The 15,634-nt window shown below is 31.0% G+C and overlaps 1 protein-coding gene across 1 annotated transcript; it reads right to left on the bottom strand.

Moving 5' to 3' along the window:
* Positions 1–3,770: 3,770 nt before the first annotated feature.
* UCP5 (uncoupling protein 5) lies at positions 3,771–5,277 on the bottom strand. Its single transcript, XM_068613019.2, has one exon. The coding sequence runs from the start codon at positions 4,882–4,884 to the stop codon at positions 3,934–3,936; it is 951 nt and encodes a 316-aa protein (XP_068469120.1). The 5' UTR covers positions 4,885–5,277; the 3' UTR covers positions 3,771–3,933.
* Positions 5,278–15,634: the final 10,357 nt, after the last annotated feature.

Here is a 15,634-nt window from a genome sequence, read left to right as displayed (position 1 = left end):
TCCTCATGAGCTCTGCAGCGGCGACGTCCCGAAGCGACTCCCGTGACTCATCGGGGAGCGCCACACGCACCCTTCGCGTGAATTGATGGCCGCGCCCCAAGAGATCGAAGGGGGTCGGCCCAGATCTCGCCCCGGCATCAGATGAACCCGGGCAGGAGCGTGGAGAAGGCTGCACCACCTCGGCCACTTCTCGACGAGGAGGAGGGGGCGTCAGCATCGAGCCGGGCGACCGAACGGTAGTTGCAATATTGCTACCCTCCCTCGGCCGCTTCTTAGACTTCCGGGAAGGACTGGCCTCCTCCCGGGACTTGGCCGCCACTTCATGGGCCGGAGGCATCACCTCCAAGCTGCGGCGACCCTTGCGCTCGGCCGCTTTCTGTCGGTGCTTATCAAGCACACTGACGGCATTAGGTCGCTCGTTCACCATGATCTCTGCAAAAGAAAACACAAGTTAGGAAAAGCCGAACGATAAAAACCGACTGACCGACTGAACGCCAAAATAAAAACCCATACCCCAAACGGCCGCCCAACGCCTAGGCTTAGCGTAAGCCCCGATCAGCATCCAACAAGGAAGCCTCCTCGGGAGGGCGTCAAAGAGCGAAAGAATTTCCAGCTCATCGACACCCTCTGTCGGCCTCGGCCATTCTTTGAAACCACAAGGCTCGCGAGTCCAGTAGAGAGGGAACCTCGACCCACCGGACTCGTCAAAAAAGATGGTTGTCGCCTCCGGCCGAATGATGACTAACAAAACGCTCCTTAAATCTTTTGTAGGAGCCGGCAAAAAGGTCGAACAAAACACTACCCGTCCGTCCAACCAACGAATGCCACAAGGCCTTCTTAGCAGGGTAAGAGGCATAATAACAGAGAAAGCAAGAGGGAGAAGGATGAAGGCGCATTATGTCGCACAACAGGCGGAAGGCCTGAAGGGATGCCCAGGTATTCGGATGAACCTGGGTGGGCGCCACGTTGAGCGCTCGAAGAACGCCCATCGTAAACGTGTCAAAAGGCAAAGACACGTGGAGGTCATAAAAGAAACAGGTATACATATAAAAGAAAGGGGGACCGTCGTCCGATCGCCCCATGCACACTCTCTCGGTTGGCCCACAAGGCACAACATCGAAGTAATCAGAGCGGCCGCCCGGCTTTAGGGCTGGGTTCTTAGCAAAGAACGCGGCCACACACTCCGCAGTGCTATAGCTGGATGACTTCTCAATCACGTTGGAATCCACCCAGCTAAAATCCATTAGAGGTATGGCCGAGGGAGGAGAGTCTGACCGGTCGCACGCTACCGACGGATCATCCTCCCTTACAACTTCTACCTGTGACGGCCCCTCGGCCAATCCAACAGACCGGGAGTCGGCAGTAGAAGAAAAAGAAGAAGAAGAAGAAGACGACGATGAGGAGGAAGATTGTCCGATAGGAGAAATCGAACGACCAAGAGGAGACGTAAGATGGGCGGAAGGAGAGGGCGTTCGACCGGACGAAGATGATGTAGGCCGAGACCGGCTCGACATAACTAACCTTTTTTCGGGGGAAGGAAATGTGGGCGACAATTCTCTCGGTTATCAGAGCTAAGGGCGAGAAATCACTAGGCTATCAATTCACTCAGATAGAAAACACAAGGGTGCGACGCTGTGGTGGACCCCTATTTATAGGGCCCATGGGCCTCGGAATTCGAAACGTCGAATCAATCTCAACCGTTAGATCCCTTAGATCCAACGGTCCACAACTTCCCCCGCCCAAAAAACCCCTCATCAATGCACATCACATCGCGCCATCTGAGGTCATGTCACGCCGCCTAGTCAAGTCACACCTCGAGAAACGAAACGGCCGCACGATCAAAAAGGGCCAACAGACATCCATCATCACAAACTCATCGGACACATCTAAGCATATCTGCCCTCGAGCTTGGGGGGCAAGTGTGCCGGTACTAGGCGAGGCTGGGACCCGCCTGGTTGCCCGATGCCCAGTCAACCTGGCCGAGAGACCGAGAGGTCAAGACCTTTGGAAACTTGGCCGAGCGACCGAGAGGCCAAGGCCTTTAGAGATTTGGCCGAGAGACCGAGCGACCGAGAGACCAAGGCCTTTGGAGACTTGGCCGAGAGACCGAGACCTTAGAAGACTTAACTGAGACGGTCGAAGACCACAAGTATTTGGCCGATGGCCGACCCTCACCATGAGAATCTGGCCGATGGCCGAACCCCATTACAATTAACGCTCAAACCAAGATCAGCAAAGCTAATCCATCATCAAGAATTAGGTAATGCAACCCTAAGCGGTATCCACCTCGACAAACGGGCCCAACAAGGTAGGCCCATTAGAATAATATAAATATCACGCATTCCAAGGAGTAAGGTATGTTCACCTACCTGAGAGCTGACCACCCGCTTTACTGACTTGAGCGTCAGAGTGCCTTCGCAGGTACCCCCACCATCCGATGTTCACCCGACGACCGTGTGCCGAGTGCCGAAGGAAAAGCAGGAGGACGAGAAGAATCTCAGTTCATCACCCAGTCACCTGCCCGACCGAAGGAAGGAGAAGAAGACTTCAATAGTTCTCTAGGTCTCATCTCCCTAGCAGGAATATATATATATATATATATATATATATATATATATATATAAAAGTGATATTAATTTCTTTATTAAGAAGTAAAATATCTCTTATAATGTTTTAAATCAAAAAAATTAATAAGAAAAACTTTAAGATTAAAATATACAGAAGCTTATTTATTTTTATTGAGATGAGAAAAATAAACACTTTCAGGTTCTATACACTGTAGATAATTCAAAAAAAAAATAGAGAAAGAATAGATTGAATATTTCTTTATTAAAGAAAAAAACGAATTAAGTTGAGTAATAAGAATATCAAATAATATTATTATTATTTGCTTATTTGATAGTTAATGTTTTTATTGGATTCTGTAACGAAAGCTTAATTGATAGGGAAAATTTTCTTTTGAGACTGAAAAAGAAAATAACATATTTGATAACCAATTATAATAAATACAATAATATTTCAAATCAAAAAATAGTTAAAATAATAATTTATTGGGTTATGAAGTCAATGTGTTCAAAGTATCACCATCCTAATTGATGATATTTGGAATGGAATAGAGACAGAAAGGAACAGAGAGAGTTGTTTCAAGTTTTAAACAGCCATATAAAAAAATAAAAGAATGTTAAAAACTTTATAAAGAATGTTTGAAAAGACTAAAATGTTACAGAAAAACATTAAAAAGTTATATAATCCTTCTCATATATAAACAGAGTAATGAGATACGAATATGTTGCACTCTAGCAGGACCCCATTACTTTCTCAATATCTCTTATTTTATCTCTGAAAATATCTTATAGAAGATGGTGTCCATCAATAATTTTGGAAATAAATAATTCATAGTTGTTTGTAGCATTTGGTACCCAACCACCAATTGCAGAGAATAAAGTTGAAAGAAAGGGTTAGAAAGAATGGAAGAAAGATGAACATTAAAACAAACATGAGTTTAAAAGAAGTAAAGAACAATCCTATTCCTTACCACTTTATTTACACCCGGATATACAAAGAGCAAGGGACTTTACGCGTCTCATGGTCCCAGACCCGTGTTGCGTTGGGTTGTGGGAAAGTAAGAACACTCACAAACACAAATTCTAACTCATAATCTAATCCAGAGGAATCAAATTACCTAAACAAAATTCTTAAGGTTGATTGCAAGAAAGAAAAAACAAGATCACAATTTCCATAAGCTATAATTTATGGTGTCAAAAACCCAATTAGAAAACTGAAAGGTACTTCTCATTGATAAATAGGCAAGATAAGAAACAAAATTACCATTCTAGAGCTACAACATCACTATCCCAACACAACGCCAAACATAACAGATCTTATTTGAAAAGGAAAGAAGCATTTTCGTCGTCATCTTCGTCGATCTACCACTCAAAAATCCTTAAGCAGCTTGCGAACCTGTTCCAGCGTCACGAACAGCACAACGGTGAAGGGTCCCTGCCTCGAGATCGTAGGAATGAAACCCTTGTAGAGGGCCATGGGCCCCTCCGCTCGCACCGTCTTCAGAGCACAATCCAACGCGCCGGCGTACGGTGGCGGCGCCCCGGGCTCCACCTTCATGTTCATCACCCTCGTCTTGATCACGTCCACGGGGTTCGACGCCACAGCCGCCACGAATCCCGCCGCGAAGCTCGCCGTGACGTGGGTCCCGAGCCCATCGCGCATCAAGCCCTTCTCGAGAATCGTCTCTTTGAACTGGTCGTACGACGCGAGCTGCGACGCGGTCACTAGCATGGCGCGGTTCACCGTAAGCGATGAACCTCTCCAGAGGCTAGTAACGCCCTCTTGCCGCGCCATTCGCAAGATGGCGTCCACGACGGACTTGTAATTGCGCCGCTCCGCCAGCGGAAGGCGCCCGTCGGCCTGCATTCGAACCATCGCGACGTCGGCCGGGTTTCCGACGGCGGCTCCGATGCCGCCGGCGATGAGGCCGGCCTCGATCTTGCGGCCGAGAGGCATGGTGCCGGCGGCAGGGTCGGTCCACTTGGTCTTGAGGATGTCGTAGAGACCCATGCGGGTGGTGGAGTAGAGTGTCTGGCGGAGGACGGTGGCAGAGACGCCGGAGAAGAGGGCGGCAAGGCCTTCTTGCTGAACGAGGCGGACGCCAACCGCGATGGGGCCCACGCGGGCCTGCGGAATGGCTGACACGTGGAGGTTTGAACCGGTTTGGAAGGCGAGTGCGGGTCGGAGATTGTGAACCGGTTTGGGAGCGTTGGATTCGCCCTGGAGCTGCATGCGGACCTTGATTAAATCAAGTGGGTGCGTTGAACAGCCGGCGATGATGGAAGCGATGCCTCCCTCTACGAAACCTTTGACACCCATGATGTTTTTGTTGTGTCGGAAAATGAGAATGGGAATGAATAAGGGTTATAAGTAGAGTTAGTGGTTTTGTAAAAAGAATGAGATGGGAAAGTAGAGAAATTTGAAGCTATTGGGACCAATTGGAATTAGGGTTCATCTCACTGGAGACCAGGAGATGGGAATGGAGGCCACAGGCTATGGAAGAAGAGTGTGGAACCGTGGGCCTCTGAGACATATGCTGGGACGTTTTGTCTTGGTTTTGGTGTGGGAAAAAAGGAAGGAATGGGAAGGGGAATTTATAGTCCTAGCGTCTCATGTGGGCGCGTGTGTGTAATGTAGGACTATTTCTATTTGTTGGGAGGACGTAATCTAGTTTCTAAACGCGATTACGGGCGCATCAACTTATGGTCGCTTTTGCCAACGTTTCCTACTTAATTCACGCGGTTATAGGAACCCTCCTTCCCTTCCCTCTTTCTCGACTCATCACAACACCTACGCTTCATCATTGTGGGCTCCACTCTATACTTACTAATTAATTATCAAATAAATAAATAATTATATTTTTCATCCAAAATTATCTTTTCATAATTCATTTCTATATCACCACTTTTTCCCATAATAATTGTATGCTATAAATATCTTTCTTTTCAATCAACAATTATCCAGGAAGTAAATTGATAATGATATATTGAGAATCCTATTTTTTTATATAATTAAATTACAATTTTTAATATTATTATTTTAATATTTTCTTATATCATTTACATCTAAATCAATTACATAAAAATTATATATAATTAGGGAAAGTATCATTTATCTTTTAAATTACAGTTCATTTGTTATTCTATTCAGCAATCTATCCATTGTGATTTATTTTTTATTACTTCACATCCGTTATTTCCCGAAAAAAATCCAAGTTTTATATCTATTGATATACCGAGATGAATATATATTTTATATTTGATATAAGTATAGTTAAAATTTTCACTTATTCCATCCCATTATTACAAAATTTTCAAAATAGGCGAGTCAACACCATTATTTAAAAAATATATATAATTAATTAATTTACCTTTTTTAATCTTGCAAAAGTTAAATATTATATAATTAAGATAATAAAGTAGTTTTATCCAGAATTTCAATTCATTTAATTTTTTTGTTTAGAATTAATCTTTATATTTATTTACTTTTATATTTTTCTAAAAAAATACTACTATAAAATTATTAAATAAATATCAATTTTAGAGATAAAAAAATAATTATTTATTATATTGACTAAATTAGATATTATTTTATAAATTAAAATAAATTATTATATATACAATATTTTTTATTATTAATAAAAAAATTAGTAATTAGTTATTAGATTTTAAAGTTAATAATTAATTAGATATTAACTTAGAAATTATTTATTAATAATAAAAATTAATTTAAAAGTCAAAAGTTTTTTATTCTTAAAAATAGTATTTAATTTAGTAAATATAATAGTTATTTATTTTTAAAATTAATTTTTATTTAATAATTTTTTTAGGGAAAGAAGTTGAGTTGTTTTTTTTAATTCACAATTCGTAAAGAATGCTGTATAAATAATGGGAAAACATCCTGGGAAACCTTTTTTGGCAAAATGTGTTATTAGGGAAAACATTAGGGAAAACATCTGGTTCATGTATTGTATTATTTGTTTTATTTTATTGGATTATTGTAACTTTTATCTTGTAAAAGCTAAATTAAGCAACAGACTTAATTACTTTCTAGTCTATTTTTTGTTTTATCTTATTACTGATAAAAAAAAAACAAATTTTAAAAATACAATTATGTGATCACTTTTCATTTAGTAGAAAAAAATAAAAAAAAATATTTATAATTTTAATTTACATACAACATTATCTATAATAAACGCAATGCAACAATTTATAAATTAATAACGTCAATTTCTGCTTATAAACAAAAGTATATTATTATTAATATATTTTTAAAATTTGAGATACTTGATTGAAATTACATCAACTAAATTTTAAAATTGAAAGACTTAATTCAAAAAAATTATTAATAGAGGTTAATAAATAAATAATAAGGAAAAAATATAATTAAACCTAGAAGATAAGTTAAGCTTAAATTGCACATATATATATATATATATATATATATATAAAAGTTTCATTTTTATTCCACAATATCTTTATGTTGGGAATTAATAATTTCAACATTATACACACATATATATATATATATATATAATATTTAAATTTCACATTCTTTTGTATATTATCTTAATTTTAACTAGGAGGATTTTATTAGATTGATATTTTAAAATACTATTTTAATATTAAAATATTGTAAATTTTTAAAAATTGTAGGAATATTTCTACTTTTTGCTTTCTTGTAAGATTTTTATTATTATTATTTGATATTTTAGATTTTAATGAACTTATTTGGTGTCAATTAAAGATTCAAAAATTTATAGATTTATAAAATTTGAAGAAAAATAATTCAGCATTTTAGGAGGACATTCAAAATTAGAAAGTGTCAAATGAAAAAAATAAAATAAAAACATGACAAATTTTAAATAAAGAATAGTAAAATCAAATTTTTCAATCCTTTTACTAGTCAATTGGTTGCAATTTGATGCTCTTCAATACTGGTCATCTATGAATTAATGTGTCAGTTTGATTAAACTTAAAATAAATATCTTTAAAATTATGTAATTAAAAAAATTACTATAAATTTACAGTCTAAAAAGTAAAAAAAAAAACTTAATTTTAATTAAAAAAGCATAAATATGTTTATTTCATTAAAAAAACACTATTTAAATAATAGTACAACTAAATTCATTCATATATTTTTTTTTCACTTTTATATTCATACAATATACTCAAAATGATTGTCTTCATTATTCGATAATTTTGAGAACAAACATTGATATTGGTTTAATTCGAAATTCATCGTAACAACATATTTTACGGGGGAAAAAATCACATAAACGTTGATACTACCTTACCTTCAACGAAAAGAAAATATATTATATATTAGAGATGTACCCTTTTATAAGAATTCTTAGTAGATAAAAATGGAAAGAATTATTTTTTTCTATAAGTTATATAAGTAAAAAAAAAAAAATATATATATATATATAAGTAAAAAATAGAAAAAAAATAGAAAAATTATATGAAAAAATTTACAAATTTGATGCATAATTTTTTTCGATGGTAAACTGAATTTCATCTGAGGAAAACTATTGTCAAAATCTGAAGAACAAAAAAAATTGCCTTGCAATAAACGTGTTCAAGCAAAACAAGCAACACCTCCAAAAAATTCAACCTAATAACTACTCTCCAACGCAATAATATCATACATCAATGACATAAGCTATAATGTTTTGTACCATTGTTTTGTATTTTATGTATAAATTAATTTTAATTTGTAAAAAATCAACTTTTATATTTTTCTTTTCTATAAGTTTTTAATAATAAAAAAATGTTCACACATGCTTAGTTAAATCTTTGAAAATTTACAATCTAACTTGAAAAATTTATGAAAGTAACAAAATAAATTTAGACTATAAATTTTTAAATAGATTAAACTCATTTAAATAAAACCTTAAGATTTTTACTACAATTGAGAAGAGCGACGAGAATTCTAAAGTAGGATTTCAAAATAATGATAAAGATTTTAATGATAGTGAAGAGAAAAGAGAGAAGAGTGAGTATAAAAATTTACATAGAAAATATATGTTAATTGCAATTAAAAAATTGACATAGTAAATCACCTATTATTATAGTTCTACCTATGTTAATTACAAATAAAATAATTAAAATTGACATAGTAAATCACTTATTATTATAGTTCTACCGTAAATAAACATAGTAGAACTAACATAATAAATTTTAAGTTTCTTATAAAAATGTCACTGTAACATTTCATGAGAAATAGAACTAGAACTCACATAATAAATAATAAATAACCTATTATGATGATTTTATACATATAATAGATACTTATTATTGGTTCTAATTTCAACTGGCATAATAAATATTATATTTATTACAAAAATGTCATTGACAAATGGATTACACTTCTCATAATTTATTATCATTGTTTCCTGTGTTTTGTATTATTGCTAGTTAGCTTATTTTCACTGATAATTACTTGAGCTTTTTATTGTAGAGGACTTTATTTATTAAATAAAAACCTAAAAAAATAAAATAAAAAATATATGGAGAGTTGACAAATATTTATTACTTTTAATTCACTAGAGATTTTTAACAAAAACGTATGAAATATATTGATTACGTTTATTTTCAAAACGGTTTTCACGTTTAGTATACTTGTTTTATTTATTAAATAAAAGCATGCAAAATTATTAATATATGGAGAGTTAATAAATATTTATTAATTTTAATTTTAATTTATTAGAAATGCTTAACAGAAAAACATTTGAAATGTATTAGTTACATTTTTTCAACACGGTTTTTCGTTTACTTCTTCTTTATTAAATATTATTTATCTTAGGATCATTTTGACAATGATTTTAACGAATTCTAGAATGTTATTAAAAATACAATATCTTTTTACTAAGTTAAAACTAGATTAATTAATTTTTTGGAGCTCTTTAGTATTATTTTTTATTTTTTTTTAACTTATAAAATTTTAAAATATTTCATTTTTTATAAGAATTTTTTTTCCAAACGTTCTTTAGTATCAAGTTCACTCATACTCACAAAAAATAAAAACTAATATTCTCATTTTATTACCTAATGTTGAATAAAAAATTGTATATGTATTAGTCCAAATATTTACGAATAAAAGCTTAATGTCTTGGTCCAAAAATTTAAGAATAAAAAATTAAGAGTCATATATTCATGTTTACTTTTCAATTATAACCCAGAAAGTCACCGCTACCCGAAAGGTTAATAACGTAATTTGGTTTGCGAGATATTTTTTTAAAGAAAGACAAAACTCAATTACTCTTGAATTAACACTTGGCTAATACATTTAATTTTGTAGTTGACCATTTAAAGTCAACAATGGTGACCAATTCATTGGAAGGTTTGATTTAGTATTAAAATAGAGTTGAATTTAGTTATTTCTAAAAATTAATTAAAAATTAATATTAAAATAATTATTTATTATATTGACTAAATTAAAGATTATTTTATAAATTAATAAAATTATTTAAATATTAATTTATATTATTAATAAAAAATTATAAAATAGTTTTTAAATTGATATCTAATAATTAATTATCTAAATTTTAGTTAATAACTATTTTATATTTTAAATTAATCTCTATTAATTTTTAAAAAACTTATTTTAAATTAAAATATTAATAATTAAAAATTTATTAACTAATTTAAATATTAATTTAAAAATTATTTATAATTTTTTATTAATAATAAAAACTATTTTAGATATTAATATTTTTTTATTATCTAAGATAGTATTTAATTTAATTAATATAATAATTATTTATTTTTGTTTTTTAAAATTAATTTTTATTTAATAATTATTTTTATAATTTCGTTGAAAAAGATAAAGATTATTTTCTTTTGTTTAAAAAAATGTAATTTATATTACTCTGACCAAACTCAACCTGTTCCGTTATGGATCAAATTAAAAACGAAAAAATTTGCATTAGATCACCACGTACACGTGTTAAAAGTGCTGATTAATTTTGAGATTATCTTATTTCATTTTCAAACATGTTATATCCAGTTTAACAGCTTGTAATCATATGTCACTTATATTCTTAGAAACAATTGTTACGTAAGTAATAACTATTGACTTAGATTTTCTTGGCGTTTTCTTTTTCTTAGAAGCAAGTTATATGAAATGTAATTTTATATTCTTGATAAATAAAATGAATTAAAAAACACGTAAAAAGAGCTTTCAAATAAACTAATATTAATATTTTTCTTTTATTTTAAATCTTAAATCAAACATATACTACCTTAAATCTGATTAAATATATAGCACTTTATTTTGTATTATATATATATATATATATATATATTATGAAATTATATATAATTTATTATAAAGAGAATGACTTAAATATAATTTTTTTTAAAATTCTTTTAGAATTGTTATTAAGACAATTATTTTTTTATTTGCTGATAAACAAAAACTATATATTTTTATTAAATATGATCACATTAGTCATTATAATAAAATAAGACTAAAATAACTTGCATGGTTAACATCTTTTTTATTTTTGTTATAAGTTATCATAAATTATTATATAAAAAATTTACTTTCATAATCACAATCTACATCACATCATATTCTTAATTAAAGAAAGTGATCCAAAACTATAAGAATATTCAATTGTATTTTATATGATATTAAGGTAACTTGTATTTTCGAATAATCATATCAAACATATTTCCCCAAGATTAGCATGTGACTCATTCTAAATTTCTTTTTATGTGGAAAATTCAACTTCGTAAATTAGAGCAAAATCGTTGCACATATAACTATAAAAGTGATACAATAACTTCCTTCAATATCTCACCAATTGATGTTTTAATATATATGTTTTAGATCTGAAATAAGAGTATCTACTTTAAATAATGAGTTAATATACTTAATATTACAAATTGCAAACTTATTTAGCATACTATTCGAATAAGTATATATGTGACTTATCTCATCATGTGCATTTATACATCAATCCACCAATTTTATATACACGTGTCAATTCAATGTATCCAAATTATTTTCAGTGTTCAAATATAATTATTTCCACTATCTTAATATTAAATGAAATTCACATAATTCACAAGACATCATTATCATATATTGTCAAACACCACATACAACCAAATACAATATTCATATAATATATTTTAACTTCAATAAATCAAGTTGAAACCAATCATGAGAAATTAAGAAAAGGAAAACATTAAAAAGAAAATTTTCATTAATCTTACATTATTGAGCGAGTTAAGGTAACTTAAAGGACAATTTTTTTTTCAAGGAGTTAATTTCATTCTGTCGTTATTAAGTTAAATTAAAATATTTTAAAACGAAGACAAATGGTTACTCAACCACAGGTAATAATAACGAAATTAAAATATATTTTAGAACAAATCATATAAGTTCAAGTTAAGTTTAACATTCAATAATTTCAATATAATCATTTAAATATCTAAGCATAATAAATTAATGAAGAGGTATCTTCACACTAATAAAACTACAAAACTTTTAGGGTTTATACTCTTTCCCAAACAACGACTCTTGACTAACATGAAGCATGACGTGAGGTATGATCAACAAATCATTTGGTTTTGTCTACTATGGAAGGATTACGTCTTTTGAAAATTACAATGTTTAAGAACTATTTCCTAATTTGTCATATGAACACTCATAGTATTCTTTATGATGTTTTTTAAGTCACAAAAAATCTAAGTAGCTTTCACCATAGTGTAACATGCTATCTCTTGTTCTTCTTCTTGAAAGGTAACTTTACATAAGCTTTAGAAAAATGTAGTTGTTGCAAATCCTTTTAGGGCATTGAGTAGCTTCAACTCACTTGAATGTCATTTATTTCTCTAGCAACTTGATAGTGGATTGTGCATTAAATGAACTCCATACAAATTTAAATGTTTTTTCTTCTTTATATCTCTTAGGTAATTGATAGTACTTATCTTCCTAGGTAGCATAACCTTTTGTACCAAAATATGATAAAAGTGCACATCGTACTAAGCAGATAATTGGATCAAATTTGAATAACGTTTGGGTCATGTTGTTGTTAAAAAAACAATGTTTGTTCTATATCCAATGGATCAATTTATGTGACTTGTGCTTGAATATATCTCTTTGGCAACGGAAAGAATTTCCTGTTACATGTAATAAGTGTATATATATTTGACAAATACGATGTTAGCTTAAACTATTCTTAAATAGTCTAAACATATTGATGTCTTATCAGATGTAAAGTAAGATTGCACAATGTTGTATCATCTGACAGACGAAACATTTGTGTCTTTCATGATCTGTTATTGAATGAACCATTCGTCTTACAATCGATGCATGACCATGTTTTATGCTTTATTGTATTTAAACACTTAATCAAAATTATGGACGTTGGACTTTCTCTAACAAAACCTTGTACTTATTTACAAGTTTTCTTCATCTGTATGTTTTCAATTTCAATATCACATCACCTCTGTTTGGAATATTCCTCAGATAAAATCAATCAAAATAAATCAACAACATTAGTTCAATGATGGCGAGACAAGATGACAACGATCAAGTGAAACGCAATGCACGATATATACTCACGAGTTCGCAAATCCAATATGAAAAGGAGTCTTAAATCCTAACATTAAACGAAACAAACGTCATTTTGGCCATTTTTTTCCATAACTCGTTAACTCAGCCTCCAACCCGCAAGTTTGCACCAAATTCATCAAGTCTGTCCAAGTCCAATCCGAGTTTGCCAAAAAATAAATTTACTCACAAGTTAACTAGTGAATCACTACTAGACACTTAAACTCGAAAAGTTGATGAATGAAACTACTGGTTTAATAACCTTACATGTATTTATATTAATAAATAAAATATTAATGGTAGTACGAATTTATAAAATACTTGAATGAAAATCAAAATAATATGAAAAAATTAAATTAAAAATCATAAAATTTCTTTAAACACACTCTTAAACTCATTAATTACAATCTACAACAACTTAATCCCTTTAATAACTAGCTTCATTTTCAATGAGTTGTATGTGACTAGTTAATTACACCTATTCAATATATAGGTAGTTGCAATGAATTCACAATGTGGACTTTGGAAAATAACAATAATAATATCCATCCAACATAAATGCCATCTACTTCAACATTAGCCCTAGCTTGCCACTTGCTCAAAGAGACTTGGTAAGCAGAATTGAAAGACACTTAATGACCAATGCTTAATGTGTGTCCATTGGGAGAAACCAAATGCTATTCCAGATAGATTATTCACTTCCCCACTTTGCCCTTTTCAAATCTGAATTAAAATAAATTATCCTTTACAGTAAACTTTTATGAATTTTTATAACTATTTCAAAACTACGTTTAATTGATTAGTTGTGTAAATTTTCTATTATAAGATTTAAATATATTTTATAATTTCTGAGTAAGTTTTCATTTTGATACTTATGATTTTTTAGTTTTTATCTGTAAAAATTGAAACAGTTTTTCCAGTCGTATAAAACGTATGGATGTAATTAAAATTATTAGTTTTGATCTTTAGTATTTATTTTATGATAGATAAATTATATATTTTTTTTATATTTGTAAACTTTATTAAAACGTTATTTGCTGATATTACATCAGAATATTAATAAATATTACTTTGAATGACTACTTAACTAAGAATAAAAAATAATAATTCAGACTTTGCGTAATTTTGTTGGTGGCTTATGCATTCATTGTGTTGAAGATCCCAGGAAGGAGTGGTTCAGATGATGGGCAAGTGAATTGTACAGTACAGTCACAGTTGCAACCAATGGTTTGTCTCAGAGAATAAGAATATTGTGCAAAAATAATAGGAATATATTGAGGGATTATTTTATTGAAATTGAATATGAAAAATGGAATTGAACTAACTTTTAAAAGCAATTATTGCATGATATTAATGATTTTTTTTAAATGAAATATCAAGAAGGATTTGAGTGAGAGGTGATGTCTGGTGCAGGCTGAGGATGCAACTCAACCTTCCCCAGTTCACAACTCACACTTGTGGGCCCTCTGCTGCAAATTTCTTTCTTCATAGCTTTAACGAAGTTCAAAACCCAACCAAAGATAGAAAAATAAAAAATAAAAGTGGAAAAATAAAAAATAAAAGTGGAAAAATAAAAAATAAAAGTGGAAAAATAAAAAATAAAAGTGGAAAAATAAAAAATAAAAGTGGAAAAATAAAAAATAAAAGTGGAAAAATAAAAAATAAAAGTGGAAAAATAAAAAATAAAAAATAAAAGAATGAATCCTGAGAGAATCGAACTCTTGCGGAGAAACCCCGAGTACTTTAGCAGGCACACGCCTTAACCACTCGGCCAAGTAGACAACTTGCTAAGTCAACCCAATTTTGTGATAGTCTTTAAGAATTAAAATCGATGCAGAATAAAAGTGTATAAAAGTTAATGGATTATTTTAGTTAAATGACATGTTATATTTTGGTATAATGGGTATGCCAAATTTTTAATTTTATGATAGAATTTGTTTGAAAATTTATCTCATGCATTTGTATTTATTCAAATGAATCAATTATTTGTATCAGACCCATTTTAATAGCTGAAAGTTAATGATAATTGACTCTTAAATATATCATAAGCTTATACGTAACATTAATGAAAAAAAATAAAAGAAATTATTTTTAAGTTAAAATTAATTTATAAAAATTCTGTCATAAATTTTATATAAGTTAATTTTAACTTGCAAAAATTGTAAAGATTTAGAAAATAACCTTAGATTAGAAGTAATATATTTTAAATGATACCTAAATATTTTATTATTAAAATGAAAATGACATATAAATAGAAAATTCAGTGATTCAGGTTTTATTTTAAAAGAACCACTTGTTGATCAAGAGTGATCAAGTGCTTTGAATAATTCAAATCCTATTTGTTTGATGCAAGGTTGTTGTTGTTGTGTTTTGGGAGGGATCTTGGTAGAATAGGATGTGATCCACTCCTTTGTTGAATCTAAAACTGATGTGATTTAAAACCTTTTAAAAAATAAAGTGTTTTTCCAACTAAGTGAAAAACAACCTGTTTTTTTGTCGA

The sequence above is a fragment of the Phaseolus vulgaris genome, chromosome 2 (assembly GCF_051622355.1).
Source record: "Phaseolus vulgaris cultivar YP4 chromosome 2, ASM5162235v1, whole genome shotgun sequence".
Classification (NCBI taxonomy): domain Eukaryota; kingdom Viridiplantae; phylum Streptophyta; class Magnoliopsida; order Fabales; family Fabaceae; genus Phaseolus; species Phaseolus vulgaris.
This window is presented reverse-complemented; position numbering and strand designations above follow the sequence as displayed.